Source organism: Pseudophryne corroboree, chromosome 2 (genome assembly GCF_028390025.1).
Source record: "Pseudophryne corroboree isolate aPseCor3 chromosome 2, aPseCor3.hap2, whole genome shotgun sequence".
Taxonomy (NCBI): Eukaryota; Metazoa; Chordata; class Amphibia; order Anura; family Myobatrachidae; genus Pseudophryne; species Pseudophryne corroboree.
This window is the reverse complement of record NC_086445.1, coordinates 72,863,974-72,889,238: the sequence shown is the minus strand read 5'-3', so window position 1 is coordinate 72,889,238 and position 25,265 is coordinate 72,863,974. Positions and strand designations below refer to the sequence as shown.

General features: G+C 45.3%; 1 protein-coding gene across 7 annotated transcripts in view; it reads right to left on the bottom strand.

Annotated features, from left to right (window-relative positions):
• FAT3 (FAT atypical cadherin 3) overlaps nucleotides 1–25,265 on the bottom strand; it is a 781,930-nt gene that overhangs the window by 415,073 nt on the left and 341,592 nt on the right. For 6 of the 7 annotated variants that reach the window (XM_063951418.1, XM_063951420.1, XM_063951422.1 and 3 more), the window contains one exon: nucleotides 7,813–8,127. In XM_063951418.1, the coding sequence (XP_063807488.1) occupies nucleotides 7,813–8,127 (315 nt within the window). Of the gene's footprint in view, nucleotides 1–7,385; nucleotides 7,552–7,812; nucleotides 8,128–25,265 lie in introns of those variants that run through there. The other variant, XM_063951425.1, reaches the window with a different exon arrangement.

Below are 25,265 nucleotides of genomic sequence, written 5' to 3'. Positions count from 1 at the left end.
GCCCGTTCTTCATAGACTCATGCTTCGCTATGCAGTAAGGGGGCGGGGACTAATGACAAGAAGCTCATGCCACCACAGTGATAAGTTACATCTCCCCTCCAGGAACTCTCCCGGAGGGGAACATTTTTATGTTGGCAAATATGGGATGGACCCAGGAGTGATTTAAGAGAGGATTGGTGCAGTAGACTCTGGCTTTGTGACAGAGTCTACTGTGCAATCGCAGGTCTCCAGGAACATGGCGCCCGTGCCTTGTTCCCAGGGACATCTCTATTGCGCATGGGCAAATCACTGGGAAAATGGCCGCAGCAGCCATTTTTCCTGGTGATTTCTGTAGCTCTGCAGCCAGCGCTGGGCCACTGGAGCAGTAAGTATAATTATATGGGTATAGGGTGTGCGGTGTGTGTGCCCGCTACAACCAGAGGCCCGTGTCCACTGCACATCCTGCACCCATTATATATGCCTGTTTATGGAACAAAGGTCTTAAAATTGCAGCCTATCAATTCAGGGAGATCAGTCCCGCCTTAATGATGTCATCAGTTCCTGTTGAGTTCCATTTGATTGTTAAGCCACTACTAGTCTAATGCTGGGTACACATCTATAGATATATCTGCAGATCAATTGATCTGCAGATATATCTAAAGCCGAATCGGGCAGTGTGCTGAGCATACACACTGCCCGATCCATCGGGGACTGACATCATGAACTGGGTGGGCATTTACATATGCCCGCCCAGTTCAGCTGTCAGTCACTGCCAGCTGCAGCAGCTGTACCACCTGTACACACATACACCGACGTGCCAGAATATCTAACAATATATTGTCCGTCGGCTGTGCTGCGGGGCCAACGCGATATGTTGTGAACGACAGAGTTCAAAGACATATCGCTCGTACACACTGGCTGACGGACCTGCGATATATTGTCCGTTCAAGAGAACGGCTGATATATCGGCCAGTGTGTATGCACCTTAAGAAAATATAACACTAACAATATCCAAGCATAAAAGGCTACAATCTGATTTTTAAAGCAGACTACAGCTAAACAGCAGCCATTTATAAATAGACTAGCAAAACATAAATAAATAAATAAATAAATAAATAAATAAATAAATAAATTAATAAATCAGTCCTTGTCTGGACTGAAAATAATCTAATATAAAGCTTCACATTCCAATGCTCCCCCGACTTCTAGGTCGACAGTAACATGGTCGACAGTAACTAGGTCGATAGTAACTAAGTTGACCACTATTGGTCGACAGTAACTAGGTTGACAGGGCCTGTAGGTCGACGTGTTCTTGGTCGACAGGTCAAAAGGTCAACATGAGTTTTTCAAAAAATTTTTTTAACCTTTTTCACACTTATGATCCACGCTACCTACGATTGGGAATAGTAACCTGTGACGAGCGCAGTGAGGCGCCTTGCCTGATGCTCGCTCGCCATGCATGGGGACACAGCGCACTAACTGGGGTTCCCAGTCACTGTACGGAGAAAATGACACAAAAAAAAACATTAAAAACTTATGTCGGCCTTTTGACCAGTCGACCTACGCCATGACGACCTAGAGACCCTGTCGACCTAGTTACTGTCGACCAATAGGGGTCGACATAGTTACTGTCGACCTTGCATGCCACACCCGTCTATTATATAGGAGACTTATAAATACTACTACATAATAGGGAAACATTCATATACTAAACTGAATACAATACATTAATTTGAAATGATTTACATGCAAACCCATTGCTCAAAGGAGCAAATATGTACAGCAAGGTAAATGTTCTTTCTGAGCATTCAGAAAATGCATAATTAGCTGACTATGTTGATAACGGTGCTGTTGGTTTGCCAATTAAAGTCCTCGGGGAAGGCTGTGGACATACATGACATGATCAGGGCTATGGAGGCGCTGGGGTGGAAAAGCTGAATGCTGGATAATAAATAAATAACCAAGAAATGTAAGAGTGCGGCTGCAATTTAGCTTTTCTCCCCAGCAAACATACAATTTCTGTGAATGACTCCTGCGCCTCTTTGTGAATTAAAACCCAGCTAGATGGAATAAGAGGATCCGAGTCCACAATCGCTTTCAGTCATCTTTAATAACTTCATTACACAATTTATTTACCCTCCACTAACGCTCTGGTGTCATATCTGTCCCCGAGAACAACAGACCTCTCCTGGGTTCTGCGAGAGAAAGTAGCATTCACAGCCTGAATAAAAGCTCATTAACTGGGTCTCCGGATTAATTTGTGTGTTTATATAACAAACTCCAAAATACAGAGTCTATTACTCTCTAGTGCCTAAGAACGCACGTTTCAGAATTAATGGCTCATCAATGGTATAGCAATTAGTAAGAAGCATTCACCATAAAATCAGAGGGTGTAGGATGCCCTCTGGTTCACCCTATGCTGTCATCTGGACCCACGGTATTAACGTCTCTGCACTACAGTATATTTACACCTTGCATATTAACGGCAATGATACGGACAAAGCAATCAATCAGCTCATAACTGTCATTTCAAATACTGTGCTAGATAAATGACAGGTGATTGGTTGCTATAGGCAACTTATATACTTTATCTCTCTCTGTGGCTTGATACATTTCCCCCACAGTGGCCACTTTACTATGTACACCTGTTCATTAATGCAAATATCTATTTAGCCAATCATGTGGCGGCAACTCAGTTCATAAAAGCACAAAAGATGTTCAGATCATACTGCCACCTGGAAGAGTGGGTAAGTCTCCCGCTAGCATCGCCTTTCCTATAGATGTCTTCACGTAGGCGGTCCGGGGAGTCCGATGATGCAATTTTTGCTAAATCGCGTTATCGTCACCCTCAAAATGCCAGTAAACTCGCCATTGTGTAGCTTGAGCTGGGTCATGATAACATGGTCACGAGGTCATGACCCCTTATCTGCATCACATTTCCCCACCACGCCTTCCCCCCTTCCATTCGGCACCATTCCCTTCCACATCACTTTCATCAACCGCGGACAGGGACGGCTCAGAAGGACACTCAATGGGCGGTATTCAATTCTCTTCACATCCGTTCTGTTTCTGCCGATGGGCGTGGTATAATCATTTCAGCTCGCTACCCCTGGGATAGCGAGGGCGCCCAACCCTATATGCAGCTAAACCTGATTACTATGGGCGCGACATGTGCGATAACGGGGATCACTTTGGAAAGTAGATTGGGCGTGATATATCATTTGAATACCGCCCAATATGTGAAAATGTTATGACACGTTTCCTGCCCACCCTGTTTCTAATACGCTATTATTCTGGCCTAGAGCAGGGAGATGGTAGTGATTAGCATACTTGTCAGGCTCATTAGCATATTAGCCAGACTGAATAATAGCAAGAGGCCACCTCTTTGCAGGATGCCTGTGTTTTTGCCTAGGGGCATAACATTTCCCGTTATACAGTATAGAAAGCAAAACGCTAAAACTGCCCAGTGTTCCGTTCAAAACTTTTGTGTGCTGTATCCTGAGGCTGTCATTTGAACAGCAGTAAATACATTTATTTAATATAAAGAGTCTATGTGGCTTCTGTCTGGTACACATTGTACCTAATATCATTATTATTATTTTTTTTATTGACGCTGAAGTTAAAATAAGGGCTCATTCTAAAGCAATATCAATGTACCGACTCGGATAGCAGGTGTTCAGTGTGCTCTTTTCATTTCACAGAAAATTGAAAGATTAAATGTGCCAAACACAGGATACTAATTACTGCGTACACAGCGGTGTCCTCTGAAAGAGACGTACAGAACATGCACCTAACTGGACGCTGCTGTGCGTTAGACCAGTTTGCTTTGTTATTTCAAAGCTTATGACGCTACACGACATGAGCAAAGGACTCCCCACGGTGGTGCAATCGCTCAGAGGTGAAAGCAAAATGACAGAGGAGAGGAATTGCTGTCTTCAACCTGCGACCTACTTTCTGCCTGCAGCCTGCTAAGATCCAGCTGTTCCAGAGAGGAGCGCCGGCAGATGGGTTAAACCCAAACGGGACTTTCTACCGGAGTAATACATCCGTTTAATGATTAATATGTCTTAATTAAAATTATTTTGTTGTTTTTTTTACCCGAAAGGCACAATGTAGACAGACGCCTCAAAGCAATACATGGCTCAGTAATATTTTTGCAGTAATTAATTTATAGCTATTTCTGTAGTGGTTAATTAACTTTTCCAGTAGAAGAGGGGGGATTTCATTTAGTGGGATGGCCGCTAGGAGCCTCCGGAAGAGGTGGCCATACTCATTTTGAGGCGACTAATCTCATAGAACTTGCACATTTCTGATGGCTCTCCCAGAACTATGGGGCTAATTCAGACCTGATCGCTGCTGGGTGTTTTCGCACAGTGGGCGATCAGGTCTGAACTGCGCATGCGCATGTGCCGCAGTGCGCATGCCAGAGATGCGATCGCCATCTCATCCCAGCGATCGCCTCTGCCTGTCGCCGTTCGCTGGGCGGGCCGGTGGCGTCCGGCTGCCGTTTTGGGGGAGCAGTCCGGACAACGGAGGCATGCCAGATCGTTGGGGGGGGGGGGGGGCGCGGCGGCTGCGTGACGTCACACGCAGCCGCTGAGACCGGGATGCGACAAGATGGGCAGGTAGTGAGCTACTTGTCAAGTACAAAAGCATCGCCGCTGTGCAGTGTTTTTGTACTTGTGCGGGGGCGTTGAGCCTGACATGCGGAGCGGACTAGCCCCGTCTGTTGGGCGTCCTCCTTCATGTCAGGTTGGCGAATCGTAGCCGCTACGACCAGATCTGAATTAGCCCCTAGGTACAGATGTAGCCATGCTCATCGTACTGCGATGCAGTATGTTGCATCATGGCACGCTGCGCGGTGTGCCAGGCTGCAACTATTCTGCAGCAAGCCGTGTTGTAGCATGGCTACATCTGCACCTGTAAGTCTCCTGGAAGCATCTCACTACCATTTTCTGCAACCAACTTCATTTAGAAAGCTATCTGGGCAGCTTGATGACAGGATTCACTCTACATCACATCTTTGTGGCCCGGCTCCTGCTTTACGAAGCTATGCACCTTCCACCTGGCTGTGAAATGGCCCCGCACATCCCACATACAGCAGCTACCCTTCCCATAGAGATCAGCTTCCATATTGGCCAGATAAACTAAATTACGGGCAGAAGCTTAGTTACACACATTTGCAAATATATTATAAGCCATTCTGCTTAGGGTGGCCCTAACTCTCAACAAGGAGGGCTACATTTAATAAAGCTTCTATCATTTTCTAAAAGGTAATAAAGAAATTATAAACAGCATATGATTGGTTGAAATGGGCAATATCACCAATTCTCTGTTTTAGTGGCTTTAGTAAATGTACCCCTGAGAGCCCCTATACTGGGTCATTCATTAAACTGTTTTTTTATAGTGAGTGCTAACTTACCAACAGGTACCTTAAAAGCCTCTAATATAGCAGTACAAGGACTAACACTGCTAGATGCGTCATCGCTTAAGAGTGATAAAATGAAGAGAGATAAATCACTAGCCAATCAGCTCCTAACTGCCATGTCACAGGCTGTGTTTGAAAAGTGACAGTTAAGAGCTGATTGTCCGGTACTTTTTGTCTCTTCATTTTATCACTCTCCAAGCGATGGCACATCTAGCCCTGTGTGAGCTACTGTACTTCCATATATGCATATTTAAAACAAACGAATGTATGTTCCAATGTAGGGACTTACTTATTACAGAGTGCAAACACCTATATTTAGGGGGTAATTCAGACTTGATTGTACGATCACTTTCACAGACATGCGGGGGGACGCCCCGCATGTCTAGCTCTGCCCCCCCCCTCCCCCCGCACAGGTACAAAAGCATCACACGGCGGCAATGCTTTTGTACCTGAAGAGTAGCTTCCTACCAGCGCAGCTCCAGCATGTCACGCAGCCGCCATGGCCCTCCCCTGTGTTGCCCGGCCCATGCCCCAAAACAGCGGCCCAACACCGCCGGCCCGCCCCCTCCCGCCCAGCGAACGCCTCTGCCTGTCAATCAGAGATGCCGATCCCATCTCTGGCATGCGCCGGCACACTGCGACGCCTGCGCATGCGCAGTTCAGACCTGATCGCCCTCAGTGCGAAAAAGCACAGCAGCGGTCAGGTCTGAATTAGCCCCTTAATACTGTCTTATGGCGGTGTGCTGGGGGAATGTTGTGTTTTTCTTGACTAAAACTCTCCAAACAAGCATCTTTTCTTTTGCTTTTCCTGAAAGAACATTTGCGTACCTGTAGAAGCACAGTATATAGCCATGGGGTGAGGCATACACAATATGATCATTTTTAAACAGAGCGTTTATATCAGACACTGTAGTGGTAAAACAAGCAGTTGCTTTACAATCATGACTTGCCAGAGCCAGCAGACATCTGCAGTAGAAGCGGAATGTAGGACAGTGTTGTGATACTGATTACAATGCACATACTTCAAATAACTTCAATCCGTTGATCGCTTTTGTGCGGAGAATATCGTATCTGTCAGGAGCCTTTACACTGCCCTTACTGCTACAAAGGCGCCTTGGCAGTAAAGCATCAAAAACTCTTTGTAAGATCAAAGCAGCAGCATCAAGTGTTTACGCAGCGCAAACAGCAGGCTAGGCATTGGGTGACTAGAAAACCTGGAGAATAGACATCATTAGAGAAGCCCAGACTGCTGGAATTCAATCGAACCTGCTCACTTTCATCAATCTCATTATTATTGAAAGTTATTTTTTTCTACAGCATATTTTGTTTACTTTAGAACTAGGTTAAATAACTGGTCTGAGCATCATTATGAAACAATTTACGAGGGAGATGGGACACCCGTAGGAGAGGAGTACTGGCCGCTAGGGTGAGCATGGGAGTGGTGACAGAGAAGGTAGGTGGAGACGGCGCAGCAGGAAGAAGGGGGGAGGGTGTAGGGCGGAACGGTGCTGCAACAGGGGGAGGAAGACAGAAAAAAGGGGTGGGGCCAGAAAAAGAGGGCGGGGCCAAGCAACTAGTCATCAGATTTGCTATATAGACAAGCAGCGTAACGCCCAGTGCAGCCTGGCATTTATTCATTTTTTTTATCTCTGTCTCCCGCCCCAACTCTTTCTCTAACACCTTCTTCCTCCCCACCCACAAATTTTCTCTCTCTGCCCCAACCAACACTTGATCCACTCCCCTCCTTCTACTTCTACTCACTGTTTCTATCCCAGTCCTTTCACTCTCTCCTGAGCATCTTTTGTGGGAGGGGCTCAGGCCAATTGTCATTACATTATGACATTCCAACAAGATGACAACATTTTTATCAGCAGTCAATTTTATTATATAGATATGAACTTGCCAACTCAGTGACATCTACAGTATATCACCAGGGATACAACCTCAGGTCCGGAGGATGGCATGCAACCCTGGATACCAAATACAGTACTGAGCATGAGTTACTGTATGTTAAATAAAATCCCCAACTTTAGTGTAGACCTCCCATATCAGTGGTCGGGGGCATGATGGTGCAATTAGGATAGTCATGCATATTCCTAGGTGATTGGTTGCATCATAAAGTTACCTCCACGTTTTTTTAAAACCTAAAATCCAAAAGAAAATGAAAAGTAGGCACAATTTTACAAACAAATGTTGATTATTTTTTTTTACTTCGAAAATGAATCATGCATTTCACCCGTACTTGCCTATCTTTTGGACCAAGACGCAAGTCCGGGCAATGTGATGATAGGACATGCGGCATCAATGCCCTACCGCCTGCTGCACATTGTCATTATCTCCACAGCAGGACCAGAGGCGGGGCTACAATAGCACAATTTGCATAAATTAGAATAGTAAAGCCATACCTGTTTTGGCGTTAATTGCAAAGAAGTTCTGAGGGTTCCCACTCGTGATCCTGTAGGTCAACTTATCGCTGGTATTTGAATCAGGGTCTACAGCTTGGACCTGTAGGATGGACACGTCTTTAGGGGAATTTTCCGTGACGGTGGGGTAGTAAATGGGCTGTGAAGTTAGAGGTGCGTTGTCATTGACATCTTCCACTTCAATGTAAACCTCTATGGTAGAGAAGAGAGGGACTACTCCTCGGTCGGTGGCGTAAACGGTAAGCCAATACGAGTTAGTGGTTTCTTTATCTAGAACATCTGCAGTGTAAATAACTCCTGAAAAAAAAAGAAAAATCAGCTTTAATTACTTTATGTAAAAAAAGAGTTGATGAATTATATTTTTTACAAACTGTATATTACAGTAAATACTGTTTTTCCACCTTTGGTTCTAACAGCAGAACTGTGCGATTTCCTGGTTCTGGCATGTATAGGTGGGGCACCAAGCCATGATTTGTAGGGGGAGATGTACAGATGGAGCCCTGCTCATCTATCCCTTTAATAGGATTAAGTAAACCAGTGCTGTCGGACTTAATCCCCTGCTGTAATGACTTAATCCCCTGCTGTATTGTTCTCTCTGTATTGTATTGCAGCTGAGAACAATAGATGAAAGGTTTATGCTAATAAGCCTTGGTGCACCATGGCGCACCAGAGAAGGCTAGATGAGCGAGGCTCCATCTGTACCAAACTTTGGAGAGAGATAAAGTGCCAACCAATAAGATTGTGTCATTGTTCAAATACAGCCTCATATAATCATAATGAAGATTAGCTGCCCATAAATGTCACTGATTCATGTGCAGCCATGGTTGAAACATGTGTCCGGTAGAATATTAAAATAAAATGGGACCATGGGGGTCACTCAGATCCGAACGCAGCTGCGCGTCTGTATGCAGCAGCTGCATTCGGCGGGTCTGTGCACATGCACCGGCCACCGTGCGTGCACCTGGCGGCCGCAGGTGATTGAAACGGTGGGTGTTGGGGGGGGGTGGCGACGCAGCACTTTGCGGGCGCGGCGAGAGCATTTTCGAGGCAGCTGCATGACGTCAGACGCTCTGATTCTAAAAATGGCGCAGACCGCCTGACAGCGAGGGGTCGACCTTAATTCGATGCATCCACAATTAAATTGCGGATGCATCGTAAGGTGGCGTCACACCCCCAGCATGTGAGGAGATGGACGCAGATCTTGCTGCGTATGCAGTGATCTACGTTCATCTCTGAATCACCCCCATAAATTGTGTGTTCCCTAACTCGGATCTCCTTAGTGCCCCTGTACATGATGATACGACAGTGTGCCGTCAGTTGTGCATTTCAGAGCCTCTCAGACTCTTGTAGCCGTATTGCACAGTGGCCATTGTTATAATACAGTTCATGGCTAATTACAAGCTCCAATGGACCTATCTATCAAGCCTTTCAGACCCATCAATCAGGGGGAAATGTCAGCTTCCAAATGTTGTTCAATAAAATAATTAAAATTTCAAGCATATTGGAGCACACAGTCATCCCGGTACAATATATGGAAATGTTGCGATTTGCGCTACTTATCCAGTTCCGAAAACTAAATACTGACTTTCCTACAGATACCTTCAGATGGCGTTAGCACACTTCTTCCTATGGAGAGACCTGGTGTAGTTTGGCGGGGGATCCATTCAGATCCCTCCGGTTCTCGCAGTGGCTATGAGTGACCTAAGGTCTTTGCGGTAATGCTCCCGCAGCAGAACCTGCAAACTGTCGCCAATGCCATCAGCGATGAAGGTCGAGCGTTTAACAGATGCTAGTATAGCTGCTTATCAGCTTGTCGGCGTAATAAATTGTCCCGAAAATAGTTCCCAAATCACCCTGAATAGCAGTGATAAGAGGCAGAAATATTCAGTGCATATCTGCTGCTTATAATAAATCCATCCTGTACAGTAAATGATAATATAATTATTCTTATACTACTGTATACTGAACAAACATTTCAGTTACCAATAAGAGTTTTTTTTGTTGCATGTCCATGCGTTACTGTCGTTAGAGGGAGTGCTGTGACCTGTAGTTCTTCAGCCACAAGTTTGCATTCCTCTGCACTAGATACCAAATAAAACAGTGCTACAGTATGTTATCACACTTATCCAGTATGTATTCTGTACAAGTGCGGAGAACATTTTATAGAGGACTCTCAGCTGCTGGAAGAGGCTGTATAATAAGGCACTTCAAGCTGCTGGTGTATTGGAGAATACACACACTCACACACCCACACACACACACACACACACACACACAGAGGAAACAGCCTCCAGAAAATCATGACCTACACTTGCTGCACTCTCTATGGAAATTGGAACCATACAGATGCGTACATAATCCAGCGCCTTCATTCCAGATATATATTAGCAAGCAGGGAAACAGTAGAAGCAGACAGAAAAGCGGGGAACGTGTTCGACTAATATTCTAGTGTCTGTGGGAAAGGAAAGGGATTACAGGCATTGCTCTGGTCGGGTAACCTAAGCTCACTACATTAATGTTTCAGCTGTCACACACTATACCTGACCAACAACACTGAGATGTGCGTGACAGCTATCCCGGCCTAATCGCTTCCACACTTGCACAAACACTGGGGATCTGATGTTCTAGAGCAGCGCCATAAACTAGTGATGTATGACTGAATGACACGGACATGCGACTCTACATTGTAAGAGCAGCGGAGCTTAGTGCGAGAAAGTAATTACTTTTTTTATTTTTTTCCATACTTACCGACATTGCAGATGTCCAGAGAGGGATGTAACATTTTATATATATTTTTTTATAACAAAGAGATGAACTTTTTCATGTGATTTTTTTTAGCTATAAATCACAACTTATATAGGGCTAGAAAAAAAAAAACCATTATAATAAGTAACAATATTACATGTGGGCTCTTTTAATATATTGGATTCAGCGTAGGGATTTGTCCATGCGTATCGTAGTAACGAACAGTTTTTTTAAATAGTTTTCCAAGGACAATTTGATGGAAATTGGTGCCACAGTTGTCACCCCCGGAAGGGGAGACACCAAAATGGTGGCCCCTCTGCAGTGACAGGAGCTGGGTGTGGCAGTGTGACATTATCCTGCAGCCACTGGCTTGTGTAACTCAGAAGGAACCGGCAGTGCAGGCACAAGTCTCCAGGGGCAGCCCAGCATGTGAGGGGCCACTGGGTACGCCCCTATAGTGATATAAGAGGGGGGGGAGGGGCTCCCCGCTAGGCCTTGCCCTCTCCGCGATGTCAGTGAAGGACTCAGTGAGGCCACGCCCTTTCTCTGAAGCCACACCCCTTCTTTGGTTACGAGCACCGAAGGCGCACAAGGGAGTTATGGATCAATGGGTCAACCTGGATAAGGTCGACAGTGTATAGGTCGACCACTATAGGTCGACATGGACAAGGCTGACATGGGAAAACGGTCGTACAGGACGGATGTTTATTTGTGAATATGGTATTTATATTAGCTGGGTGCGCTCGTCCCACAATGAGTTGTGTTATGCCAGTATAGTTCCATTCGGGAAATTGGACTCCGCCCACCCTCACGTGTTTCGTGGATTGGGGAATGTTGAAAACCAATGATTGGGCTGTTGTTTGGAAGCCATTGTCTGGTATTGTTTTAGTTGTTTCTGTCCGTCGCCATACTAACATTTTAATAATTCAATTCAATATTAAAAAAATAAATTGTATCCATTCTTTAGACATAACGCTAATTGCCATGTATCTTTATTTGGCTGAGGTAATAATTGTTATGTATTTTTAAAGGGGGTTGAATGACAGTCTTACAACATATGTCATTTTTGACCTCCTCTCCGGGTCTGAACGTAAGCCAGTAAGACCTAAGCACACCATGGGGGATATTCAATTAGCCCTGCAGAGACATCGGGAGTAAAAAACCCAATGTTTCTTCGGGTGTTGCGGTTGAGCTATTTAATTAGCTCGTCCGTTAAAAGTGCATTTACACCCGTAAACACACAGGTTCAGTGAAACCTGTGAGTTTTCTGGTGAAATAGCCCCTTTTTCAGATGAAAATTGGGCTGTTATCAGGGATTTTGCTTGCAGGTGAAACAAAATCCCTGATATGCCGCAGCATGTGCCGGCTTATAGGGGCTAATTAGATTGCCCTCCAGTGATAATTTTACACCTGCAGTAATTGAATAACCCCTCATGTGTGATCCTGAGTTGTCATGGTACCGGCTCATGCTACCAAATGCAGCAATTACCGGCCTTGCGTAGCGGAGGGCTGGGCTACAATGGTGGGATTCAGCAAAAATTACATCATCGGCTGCCTGGACCACCAACTTTTGCTTGGTAAGTGGGCGGCTGCAGGCAGGTGGTGGCCGGCTTTGGGAGACTTACCAAAACTTTCAGGAGGCTAGGAGTTCCATCCGATTTTCAGAAGCCTCCCATTCCTTCCTGGAGAGTATGTACGTATACTCTACATGCTTACTGTATGCGTTTTAGTGTACTGACTGTAGTGTATTCACCAACAGGCAGCAGCATATAACAACCACATCACAACAAGGGTCCTTATTACAAAGCATAAACAATGTAGAATTCTTATCTAAAGGAAACACAACATGTTTTAGTCTTTGAGCTTCAGCCAACAGAACACCGAGGTATGATAAGATAACGTGACTTGTACTGTAAATACCTGCTACAGCTGTGTGCAATACTGTCGTACCTGGGAATCTTGAGAGATATTATAAATGTTTTCTTCACAAGTCACTGAGCGGTCTATTTATCCAATCACCATGATAATACCTATTTAATATCGCTTCTTATCGCGGAAAAAGCTAATATTTATTGGGACTATCATCAAATGATCAACGGGCGAAGGTGAGCAGTGCTGAGTCGCACCTCGGCACTGTACATGATGAAGCAATTTGTCTTTATACTGGCAGTGTGGAACTTCCATCTGTAATTCATAAATGTGCAACAAATGCAAAATTATGAATATATAGGGGGATATTTAATTGTTTGAAAAGTCAGTTGGGTGTCTGTTTTTTCCTATCTAATAGACAGGAAAAAACAGACTCCCAACCGACTTTTCAAACAATTGAATTTCACCCATTGAGCCCTATTGGAGAAAGAGAGCTATATAAATAAAATTATTATTATTATTATTATTAAGTGGAGAAATAGGGTTCCTTTAGCTGCAGCTCCGGCAGGTGGTAAAGGTATACCCACTCTGGGCTCACTGCGATCTCTTGCTGAACCCTGTTGTAGCCCAGGATCACCGTACTCTAATACCCCTTTTCCACTAGCTTTTAAAACACGGGTAAATGCGCGGGGGCGCGCATTTACCCGTGTTTTTCCCTAGTGGAAAACGGTCCCCCTGCAAATTCCCGGATCAAGTGATCCGGGAATCCTACGCAGGTAGCTTGCCGGGTTGAACACGTGTCAACTTGCCAGGTTGAACACGTGTAGTCTAATCCTGGAACATGCTTACAGTATATACTATACTGTATATGGAGGTGAACTGGCCAATCGGAGTATCACTGTTTAAAAGAAACACCTACCGGGTGATTGGGCGTTGGGTGTAGTTTATATTCATATTTTTATAGTTGTTTTTTTTTCATATTAGAGACTTTATATTCAGTCCTTTATTTTCATTAGTCTATTTTTATCAGGCAGCTGCCAAACTATTTTTTTATTTACCAACAGGTGGAACTGATTACATGACTATTGCAACATATGTGATTGTGTTTTAATATATGTCAAATTATAAAGACATAATAATAATAATTTTATTAAATATTTCCTGTTTGAATAGAGAAGCCATCGCTCTTATGTTCACATATATTGACAAGCATTTATGTTTAATACTTTTGCACTTAGATAGTCTTCGCCATCTTGCTATACTAAGCCGTGCGCAAACTTCTATAAAACAAATGTGCGCAGTAAAATAGGCCTGTGATGGCACGAATGGCAATTGATAATAATGGTGAGTGTCATGCTGGGGAAATAATATATCACCAGGATATGGGGGTAATTCCAAGTTGATCGCAGCAGGAACTTTTTTAGCAGTTGGGCAAAACCATGTGCACTGCAGGGGGGGCAGATATAACATGTGCAGAGAGAGAGAGAGATTTGGGTGTGGTGAGTTCAATCTGCAATCTAAATTGCAATGTAAAAATAAAGCAGCCAGTATTTACCCTGCACAGAAACAAAATAACCCACCCAAATCTAACTCTCTCTGCAAATGTTATATCTGCCCCCCCTGCAGTGCACATGGTTTTGCCCAACTGCTAAAATTTTTCCTGCTGCGATCAACTTGGAATTACCCCCATTGTGCAATGAAATACTGTAAATGACCACAGGGGGCAGCGTTTCATTGTTGTCTATGGATTGGTTCAATCTTAGCTAGAGATCTGATCGTGCTTAGAGTGTATAGCAAAGAGAAATAAAGCGAGAAAAATATTAATAAACTCTTCTTGTAAAAAGTATATACAGTATGTTACACCGGAGCATAGACAAATGCATCAAGGAATTTCTTGTTTACCCTTATGGATGTGGGTTCAAGACCACCCCTGAGCCTTATCACCACCGTTGCAAATGTAAACGTGAGGATTTCTATCACTGAGATGTAATAACGAAGCTGCCAGCACACATCGGTGGTATGCTAACAGTGTGTAATATATGTGGGTATAGCTATGATAGGAGGCGGGCCAAGAGGAAAAGCAATAAGCCCACAAGTACCTTTAGAGCATACCAACACAAGTCTACTGAGCGTGCGGTATCACAAAGTCCATGGCTGGGAGCAGACTGCCGTGATGATAAAGTACAGGCTATAATAAAGTGCATGCTTGTATAAAGCACGGCAGCCAGGGCAGTAGAGAGCATGGCTGGGCCCAGGTACTTTTTGGGGGTGTGGCATAATCACAGGAGGCGTGGCCATTCACCCTTAGAAAAAAAATACTGAAAAAAAAGTATTTTAAGCGCCTCCATGGCAGCGTGTACTGGGCTGAGGAGAAGAGCTGCAGCTGCTACTGCCAGGTAATTGGGAAGTGTCCCCACTGGGCCCAGGTAATTTGTACCCTCTCCTCCCCTCTCTTGGCACCACTGATGGCAGCCAGCCTCTATAGCGACTAAGGAAAGCATGACTCCTGAACTTTGGTGGTTCTCCTGGATGGAGGCCATGTTTCCAGTGATTAGAGCTGGGGTTACAGTGACAGAATATATTCCAATGAAAGGACATAGCTTCCTGCACTTGCCACATCGGCACCCTCCACCCCACAACCCCCCCCCCCCTCCCCCACACATCCACCTTGTGCCATTAAAAAGTATGCTACATTGTTATTGAATTGAATTATGGTGTGTTCCAGTTGAATGAAGCAGGTGTTAGTGGTTGGATGTGGGAATTATGATGGAGATGAACTGGTTGGAAGTTCTGAGGAATTGACATTGTGGCGCACTCGTTTCCTAAACCCCAGACCTCATTTATTTTCGCTACAGGTATATTAAATGTCAGACAAAATCTGTATGTGTGAGCCCTCAATGGACCACTAAATACCAAGGGAAAAATGTTGTTTCTTTCTGCTGACCTGGGAACCACCTTCGTTTGGGGTTAGCTGTGCAAATGAGCATAAGTGTGTGTGGGCACGGCACTGCCAGCCCATATACAGGCACAAAGGTGGCAATATTGCACAATTTGCCTATTTATTATATCTTCAGTTTAAAATGAGGTTCCAGTAGGACTGTGTAGACTGAGACAGAAGCGGACATACCTATCAACATTTTCCTAATAAAATAGCCCCACCTCCCATCAGCTCCACTTTTGAACAGGCCAAACCCCGCTGTGATCCGAATAGCCACACCCACATTTTGTGTGAAGCCATGTCCATATTTTAGTGTCTTTGCTGCAAAAAATGTGTCTGCCACATCTCTGATTAGCCTGCATTTCCATCTCTCCACCCAAGGCACATTCTACGTACTAGCACCCATTACCGTCCAGCTACACCCATTTAACTACAAGTACAGACGCACCTTGTACCCATATACTCACCTCTCCAGAGCCCTGCAGCAGCAGGGCTGCAAAAATCACCAAGAAAATAGTACAGGTGCCATTTTGCCAGCGATTTGTGCATGCACCGTAGAGAAACAGGGCGCCATGTTCCTGAAGACCTATGCATGTGCAGTAGAGAAATCCCCGGGAACAGGACGCCATGTTCCTGAAGACCTGTGCATGCACAGTCGATAAGTCTCCAGAAACAGGGCGCCATGTTCCTGAAGACCTGTGCAGTAGAGAAGTCCCCGGGAACAGGGCACCATGTTCCTGAAGACCTATGCATGTGCAGTAGAGAAATCCCCGGGAACAGGACGCCATGTTCCTGAAGACCTGTGCATGCACAGTCGATAAGTCTCCAGAAACAGGGCTCCATGTTCCTGAAGACCTGTGCAGTAGAGAAGTCCCGGGGAACAGGGCACCATGTTCATGAAGACCAGTGCAGTAGAGAAGTCTCTCTGTCTTAGTTTGGCTTCATGTGTGAGCGGTTCAGCGTTTTTGGATGCAGCCGCATTCAGCAACACACCCACGTCATGACCCCCGTTAATTGCCATGAATGCTCACTAAAAATGGCACAGCTGTTAACAGGGCCGGTGCAAGGTATCTCTGCACCCTAGGCAAAGGTTCAGCCTAGCTCCCCCTAATCTGCAACGCCCCCCAGCTCCCGGAGGTATCATTATACATAGACAGAGAAAAAAGATGACACTCAAGGACTTTTAAAATGAGAAGATATATTGTTTGTAATATGTATGTTAGGTGGCATGTTAGGAATCAAATAGGACACTGAGGCCAGTTTCTCTAATGTGCTCGTTAATCGTTGGCGGCCCCGCACTCGTTAATTGTTGGTGGCCCGTCGCTTATGCATGCAGGCCAATATGGACGAGATTGTCCATATTAGCATGCAGTGCTATGGAGCCGGGTGACAAGGGGGCAGTCGGGCAGCTCAGTGGCGGATCGGTAAGTGTGTAGGGCCCATTACAGTCGGAAGCAGCATTACAGTGACGCTGCTGGGTACAGACCATACTTACCTACTTTCAGTTTCTCCTCTCCGGGAGAAGCCCGGAGCGGAGACAATGCAGGAGACCTCGGGGGTGGGGCCGGGCTGTGACATCATCAAGCCCTGCCCCCAGATCGGAAAAATGCTGCGATTCGCGGGAAGGGGCAGGGCTAAAATTACACGATTCACGTCATTTGAACCCTTCCCCTCCCTACGGACCCACGAATACGGAAGAGTATGTCTCCATCCTGCCTGCATCACTAGGGTGCGAGCAGGATGCGGGAGATCTGCCTACTCTTCTGGGGGTGCAGGGGGCTACGCTAAAAAAACGGGAGCCTCCCGCAGTTTCCGGGAGAGTAGGCAAGTATGGTACAGACATGTAGTCAAGTGCTGCTTGCTGCTGGAGAGCTGAGATCCAGGGCCCTGGAGGACGTGAATCAGGGCTATGAGGAGGGGCCGTGTGTGTGTGTGGGGGGGGGGGGGGGGCACCTCAGGAGCCATAGTTACATCTGCCTCCTATGTGCCTTCACATGACTTGATGATACACGTGTTGGCACGGAGGAAGTGCTGAGGCACTATGCAGCACAGCCTGATAGCGGCAGCTGTACCTGATTAGACCTGCAGCCACTGCCAGTGCAGTATAAAAGGAGGATGTCTCGCACTTGCTTGATGAATTCAGTGGCGCCCTCCAAGTGCCGGCGCCCCTAGGCAGCCGCCTAAAGCTGCCTAATGGAAGAGCCGGCCCTGGCTGTTAAAAGTTCCTGCGTCCAATTCTGTACTGCTTCTCTGAGTGCTGACAATCGGGACAAATGCATTGTGTGACTCAGACTCATACAGAAACTGACAACATCGCCCAACTGTGGGGCTAATTCAGACCTGATCATGCGCCAGTGCATGGCAGACAGCCGACGGCTCTCTTAGCCCTGCGATCGCCTCTACCTGATTGACAGGCAAAGGCGGCCGCTGTGTGGGTGGGGGCAGGCCGGCGGCGTTTAGCTGCTGTTTAAGGGGGCACGGTCCGGGCAACGTAACCCTCACAGCGTGCCGGAGCTGCGTTGGCAGGGAGCTACTCTTCCAGTACAAAAGCATTGCCGCTGTGTGATGCTTTTGTACTTGTGCGGCGGGGTACGGCCTGACATGCGGGACGGACTAGCCCTGTGCTGGGCGTCCCCCCGCATATCAGGGAAGCTGATCGTACTACGATCAGGACTGAATCACCCCCTGTGTGCGTCATCAAAACTGGGCCCTATTTAGAATCAGGTCTTATGTCACAATGTTAGTAAACAACACAAACTGTATTCTTTTCTGCCCTTCTGCGAAATATATAAAAATGAATAAAAAGGGAGACTATTAGCCAGTGTTTTCTTTTGCAGGAATGTAAATACAGTTCGGAAAGTGGATTGTTGGAAGTGTGAAAGAAGCAATTAGTATATTATAGAGCCATAGACTGCCAGACACACAGTTAAACAGCTCTGTGAATTATACTTAACCTTGGATTTTCCTTGTGACATATTATAAATGTCCCCGTTTTGATAACTGCACAATAAGGGTGAGATGTCATCCAATCTTTTCGCGGAAAGATGGCGATGCAGAAAAGAATGGTTGAAAAATGATTCCAACTGTGAAAATGATCCAATTTCTTGATGGTCTCCTTTGAAAATTGCTCAGCAATTGACGTACATCTAACCTTAGAGAGCAAATTGTCTGAAATTTTAACATCTTTCATCATTTCCACTTACCAACATGAAAGGAAAGCTTAAAACTTGTGATTTTTAAATTTGGGTCACTGCTGCTGAACACACAGAGACCTCATCAACGGCTTATATACTAAAATGTAGGAGTTCTATAGTATTTAATTACCCATATCAAGGTAATAATTAACAGCTTGTGAATTAAAAAATCTTTTATGGGAGAAAATTACTTAACTGTGGAAGTCAACTTCTTTTTAATAGTGTTGACAGATATATAAATACAAAAATACATATGAGGTGGGATAAGCCCAAACCTCTGACCGAGGAGCTTACAGTCCTGTTGGACACTGATTGGCCATTTAGCTAAATACTGCTGCATGTATGCTCCAAAACATGCTTATCGTCTGATCACATCAACAGGCAGCAATGAAGTTGGAGGTACTTAATCGAAGGACAAATGGCTGCAGCTCTTCCATCTTGCTTGCTGGCATTGTAGCCCAATTCAAGACTTATCTTATCATTCGACTCAGTATGATCAGCCCAAGTGTAGCCACCTTGAAATGGAGGTGGAAATGTATCAAACCATGCAGAGAGAAAGAAAGTGGAGAGAGATAAAGTACAAACCAATCAGCTTCTGTCATTTTACAGGTTGCGTCTGAAACATGACAGTTAAGAGCTGATTGGCTGGTACTTTATCTTTCTCCAAGGTTTGATACATCTCCCCAGAGCCATTACATTTTTATAATCTTTCGCCTTTACCTCAAGCATTCCTGTTTTTGTGGATCTTGCCTTGATAAACGTGGGCTTTTAACAAGGCGGATCGGAAGATGGGTGTGGCTTGGTTGGAATGAGGCTAGGGTCAATCTTGTCTACATTTACTTACAGCCAAGATTATGGTCGCTGATGCTTGCAGACTCTAAACTCTTTCATTGTTGACCTATGGAACTGATTTGGTCTTACAACGTTCCTCTGTGACAGTCCATAACTACAGTGTGTATAAGTTATTGTTTTCTATTAAAGAATGTAGACTGAGCATATATTTGAAACCATACTTAATGATAACATAGATCTCTATTTATATAGCTTCCCTCTGATAAATGCTGTGAGTGGAGGCATGGAAAGAGAAGTTGAGCACAAACATGACCTACTCTCCTGGAACTGCTGGTAGGCTCCTGAAAATCAAGTGCTTCTGGCAACCCGGAAGAGTAGTCAAGTCTCCCGGAGCTGTTCCCTAACCACCACCCAGCTGCCTTCTTACAGAGGGAAGTGAATGATCTGGTTGGCCGATGACGCAAATTGCCCTGAATAGCATCATCGTAGCTATGCGCCCTGCTGTACAATGCCGGAAGTCTTTTTTTGTACCGTTTGACTATAATGATGTGTTTGCTGCCGCCACAGCTCTGTACCCCACCCTGCCCTATTGCCATGCCCCCCCGCAGTGCCGACCTGGCTACCCTCGCCCATAGTCAGCCAGAAGGTCGGCAACTATTGTACTGTATGGCACTGTTCCGCTGCCTACACATGCATCAAGCCACTGGACTGCCCATTTCACTGTGGCTATGGGCAGGATACAGGAAGTTGGACTGCTCGCACAGGAGTATCTCACAGAATTCAGGAGTCTCCCTGACATTCCTAGAGAGTAGTCAGTATGAGTGAGCGTGACATGATGATGTCCCTCATGACATGAAGTGGGCAGGGCAATTCATATGATATGACCATCCCCTGCCCACTCACTGTCCACATGACCTCCTCAACCAGGTTATTTCCTCCAGGAGAATCAGCTGCTCTTTCTGGAGCCTGGGTTGTCTCAGCCTAATGCACAAGTAGGCAACTATGAATAATAATGTGCGGCTCAGTGCAGGTAACCACAGATGCACCACAGGAATTACAGAGTTTAGGAAGAAAGCATGCTACACTACCTGCTGTGACCCAGTGCTGGTGCTGATGACAACTGGGATTACTGACTTAAAAGAGCCCCAAGTGTGACAGTGTACTGCATATGGGCCCTCATTCCGAGTTGTTCGCTCGCAAGCTGCTTTTAGCAGCTTTGCACACGCTAAGCCGCCGCCTACTGGGAGTGAATCTTAGCTTATCAAAATTGCGAACAAAACATTAGCAGAATTGCGAATAGACACTTCTTAGCAGTTTCTGAGTAGCTCCAGACTTACTCGGCATCTGCGATCAGTTCAGTCAGTTTCATTCCTGGTTTGACGTCACAAACACACCCAGCGTTCGCCCAGACACTCCTCCGTTTCTCCAGCCACTCCCGCGTTTTTCCCAGAAACGGTAGCGTTTTTTCGCACACACCCACAAAACGTCCAGTTTCCGCCCAGAAACACCCACTTCCTGTCAATCACACGACGATCACCAGAATGAAGAAAAAACCTTGTAATGCCGTGAGTAAAATACCTAACTGCATAGCAAATTTACTTGGCACAGTCGCACTGCGGACATTGCGCATGCGCATTAGCGACTAATCGCTCCGTTGCGAAAAAAAATTAACGAGCGATCAACTCGGAATGACCACCATAATTAGCTGCTATTACCTGTGAGTAGCTCCCCCACTGGCTTACTTATGGTGCCTCCAGGAGACAGTCAAGGAGGCCGGACATTGAAGCTAGTTCTGGAGCTATAATTCCCTTGCAGCAATATTCTTCTGCCAAAATATTTCTAAACAAGTTAATATTTCAGAATACAAACCTACGCAGCGTATGACAAAGTAGGAGGGACACTAAATAAAATAAAAGAAGTTATAAAAATTGTCCTTTGTCCTGTAAAGTTTCCAATCTAACTAGATACAAACAAAAGTAAATGCTTAGGAAAACTAGTACGGGTTAACCTGAATTGTCAAAACTGACAACTATTTTCCAGGGAGATTTGGCTGCTGCGCCAACGCATGAAAACACACAAAGCAGGATACAGTCTCCGCAGAGATTTGAGAACTACAATCCCCATCAAGCCATGTGTACTGAATGTGATTATAATTACATAGTTACATAGTTAGTGAGGTTGAAAAGAGGCAAAATGCCCATCGGGTTCAATCTGTATTCTGTGCTATGCCCTTGCGGTACTAAAAATAGGGACAATTCCAGTGAACACTGTGGCTCAGTGAATCCATTGCTCCTTAGAGAAGTGGAAGGCTAAAGCCTACAATCTAATTAATATTGGCCCCTCCAACAAAATGGCTGACTCTTGCATATGCAGGTGACAAGTACAATTTAACAAGTCCAGCTATTTTTAGCTGACCCAAATAAATAAAGGAATCTATTCATCCTGCATGCCAACATCTGACAATACCTTTTACTGACAACGTTATAAAAACTGTCTCAAAGCATTTTTACTGACACATTTTCATCCTCTATCAAAGCTTAGTTAGGATTAAAAGTAGAAGAAGCAACTACAACAAAATGGTGGCCAAGGATTGCAAGGAAGAGAATGACAGTGTCTTAATGCCTCAGTATTTTGCGATGTGGCAGAAAGGGGACATTTGTTACTGACATCAACTGTTTACTTACTGATGGGTGAAATATTTGATTAATTTTAATGGTCAATAAATGTACTCAAAGTTAATAAACATGTTCCTCATACATATGTGTACAAAAAAACAGCATAAATAAACTGCTGGAAGGTATTAAATCACACCATGGTTTTACACAGCTTTTTAGCGTCTGAATATTTATCTCACTCTTGTACTTATATAACAGAAAGAAATTCTCTTGTGGTAGTTGCAGGATAAACACGTGAGGAGCCAATTGGAAACATTTAAGACAGAAAGCCATGTTCCTGTCCAGCTAAATTAGACTGTAGAAGTGTTTTATTTTAATGAAACTAAATAATCCAGACTGCAGGGGTGAGAGTTTAACACAAGTTCCTGCTGAGATGGAATATTGAGCCATCGTGCTATGCACGGCTCGGAGAAAGGAAAAGAGGAAAGCTAAGCATTGCTTAAAGATTATAATTGTAGAAAGTGGAGCTCGATTGCACTTCCATTTATTGTATTTTAAAGACTAAATCACATCAGACCTACAGTGTTGCATGACCCATATGGAGACGGGAATACTTGCATTTATGTATTATTGACATACACTGAAAGAATAACAAGGTTTGCTGATAATCAGCCATAGAATGTCATTACTGAGAACATGTGCACTCCAAATATACAGCACGCAATGCACGACAGGTTGCTTCTTATGGATGGGGAAGCTGAGGTAGAATGATAACAGTGGGAAAGGTGAGGTTTAATGGGAGTGGTGGGGTGGTGAGGTTTAATGGGAGTGGTGGTGAAGTGAGGTTCAATGGTAGTGGTGCAGAAGATGAGGTGTAATGGAAGTGATGGAGGAGGTGAGGTTTAATGTGAGTGGTGGGGATGTGAGATTTAATGGGAGTGGTGGGGATGTGAGATTCAATGGTAGTGGTGCAGAAGATGAGGTGTAATGGAAGTGATGGGGAGGTAAGGTATAATGGGAGTGGTGGGGAGGTGAGGTTTAATGGGAGTGGTGGTGAAGTGAGGTTCAATGGTAGTGGTGCGGAAGGTGAGGTGTAATGGAAGTGATGGGGAGGTAAGGTATAATGGGAGTGGTGGGGTGGTGAGGTTTAATGGGAGTGGTGGTGAAGTGAGGTTCAATGGTAGTGGTGCGGAAGGTGAGGTGTAATGGAAGTGATGGAGGAGGTGAGGTTTAATGGGAGTGGTGGGGATGTGAGATTTAATGGGAGTGGTGGGGATGTGAGATTTAATGGGAGTGGTGGGGATGTGAGATTCAATGGTAGTGGTGCAGAAGATGAGGTGTAATGGAAGTGATGGGGAGGTAAGGTATAATGGGAGTGGTGGGGAGGTGAGGTTTAACGAGAGTGGTGGGGATGTGAGGTATAATGGGAGTGGTGGTGAAGTGAGGTTCAATGGTAGTGGTGCGGAAGGTGAGGTGTAATGGAAGTGATGGAGGAGGTGAGGTTTAATGGGAGTGGTGGGGATGTGAGATTTAATGGGAGTGGTGGGGATGTGAGATTTAATGGGAGTGGTGGGGATGTGAGATTCAATGGTAGTGGTGCAGAAGATGAGGTGTAATGGAAGTGATGGGGAGGTAAGGTATAATGGGAGTGGTGGGGAGGTGAGGTTTAACGAGAGTGGTGGGGATGTGAGGTATAATGGGAGTGGTGGTGAAGTGAGGTTCAATGGTAGTGGTGCGGAAGGTGAGGTGTAATGGAAGTGATGGAGGAGGTGAGGTTTAATGGGAGTGGTGGGGATGTGAGATTTAATGGGAGTGGTAGGGATGTGAGATTCAATGGTAGTGGTGCAGAAGATGAGGTGTAATGGAAGTGATGGGGAGGTAAGGTATAATGGGGAGGTAAGGTATAATGGGAGTGGTGGGGAGGTGAGGTTTAATGGGAGTGGTGGGGAGGTGAGGTTTAAAGGGAGTGGTGGGGATGTGAGGTTCAATGGGAGTGGTGGGGATGTGAGATTTAATGGGAGTGGTGGGGATGGGAGGTTTAATGGGAGTGGTGGGATGGTGAGGTTTAATGGGAGTGGTGGGGAGGTGAGGTGTAATGGAAGTGACGGGGGAGGTGAGGTTTAATGGAAGAGGTGGGGATGTGAAGTTTAATGGGAGTGGTGGAGAGATGAGGTTTAACGAGAGTGGTGGGGAGGTGAGGTTTAACGAGAGTGGTGGGGAGGTGAGGTTTAATGGAAGTGGTGGGGTGGTGAGGTTTAATGGGAGTGGTGGGTATGTGAGGATTAATGGGAGTGGTGGGGAGGTGAGGTTTAACGAGAGTGGTGGGGAGGTTTAATGGAAGTGGTGGGGTGGTGAGGTTTAATGGGAGTGGTGGGTATGTGAGGATTAATGGGAGTGGTGGGGAGGTGAGGTTTAATGAGAGTGGTGGGGAGGTTTAATGGAAGTGGTGGGGTGGTGAGGTTTAATGGGAGTGGTGGGGATGTGAGGATTAATGGAAGTGGTGGGGTGGTGAGGTTTAATGGGAGTGGTGGGGATGTGAGGATTAATGGGAGTGGTGGGGAGGTGAGGTTTAAAAGGAGTGGTGGGGATGTGAGGTTCAATAATAGTGGTGGGGAAGGTGAGGTTTAATGGGAGTGGTGGGAAGATGAGATTTATTGTCCAATCTGGCCGGTTGGAATGGAAATCTGGTAATGTATGGGAGCAAATGGATTTAACCAATTTGTCTGATTGACCATTTTTGTCAGTTTTCCAGTGTTTGGGAGCAAATGGTCAATTGTCATTTGCTCTCATCCATTACCAGATTTTAATTCCAACCGGCCAGATCGGACAAAAAATATTTAGGAGTATGGCCAGCTTTAGACGTATGCGCAGTCGGACAATAACTGCTCAACTGCATCAAAAAGGAGTTTGCGTCTATCTCTGAATAATGCCCTATATTTCAATAAGTAAGACCAAATGCACTTCCATGACTTTCAGCGCATTTATAGGATAGTTAGCAGACATCTATGTCACTTTTTTTAACCAAACTGAGAATGCCCAAAGGAACATTCTGGAATCAGGGCCCTTCTAGCAAGAACCGGATGGTTCCTGTCAATGTCATCATAGCCTGAAACCCAAAGTCGCTGCAATATACAGTCCTCATGCACCAAAGCATGTTACATGAAACTAACTTTTCAGCACAGTCAGTAAATTCCTAAATGAACCATACAGAGGGCTACACTTACTACGCAACACATTTTCTAGCTGAGGTTTTGGGTACTTTAAAGGAGCAATAGTATTAAA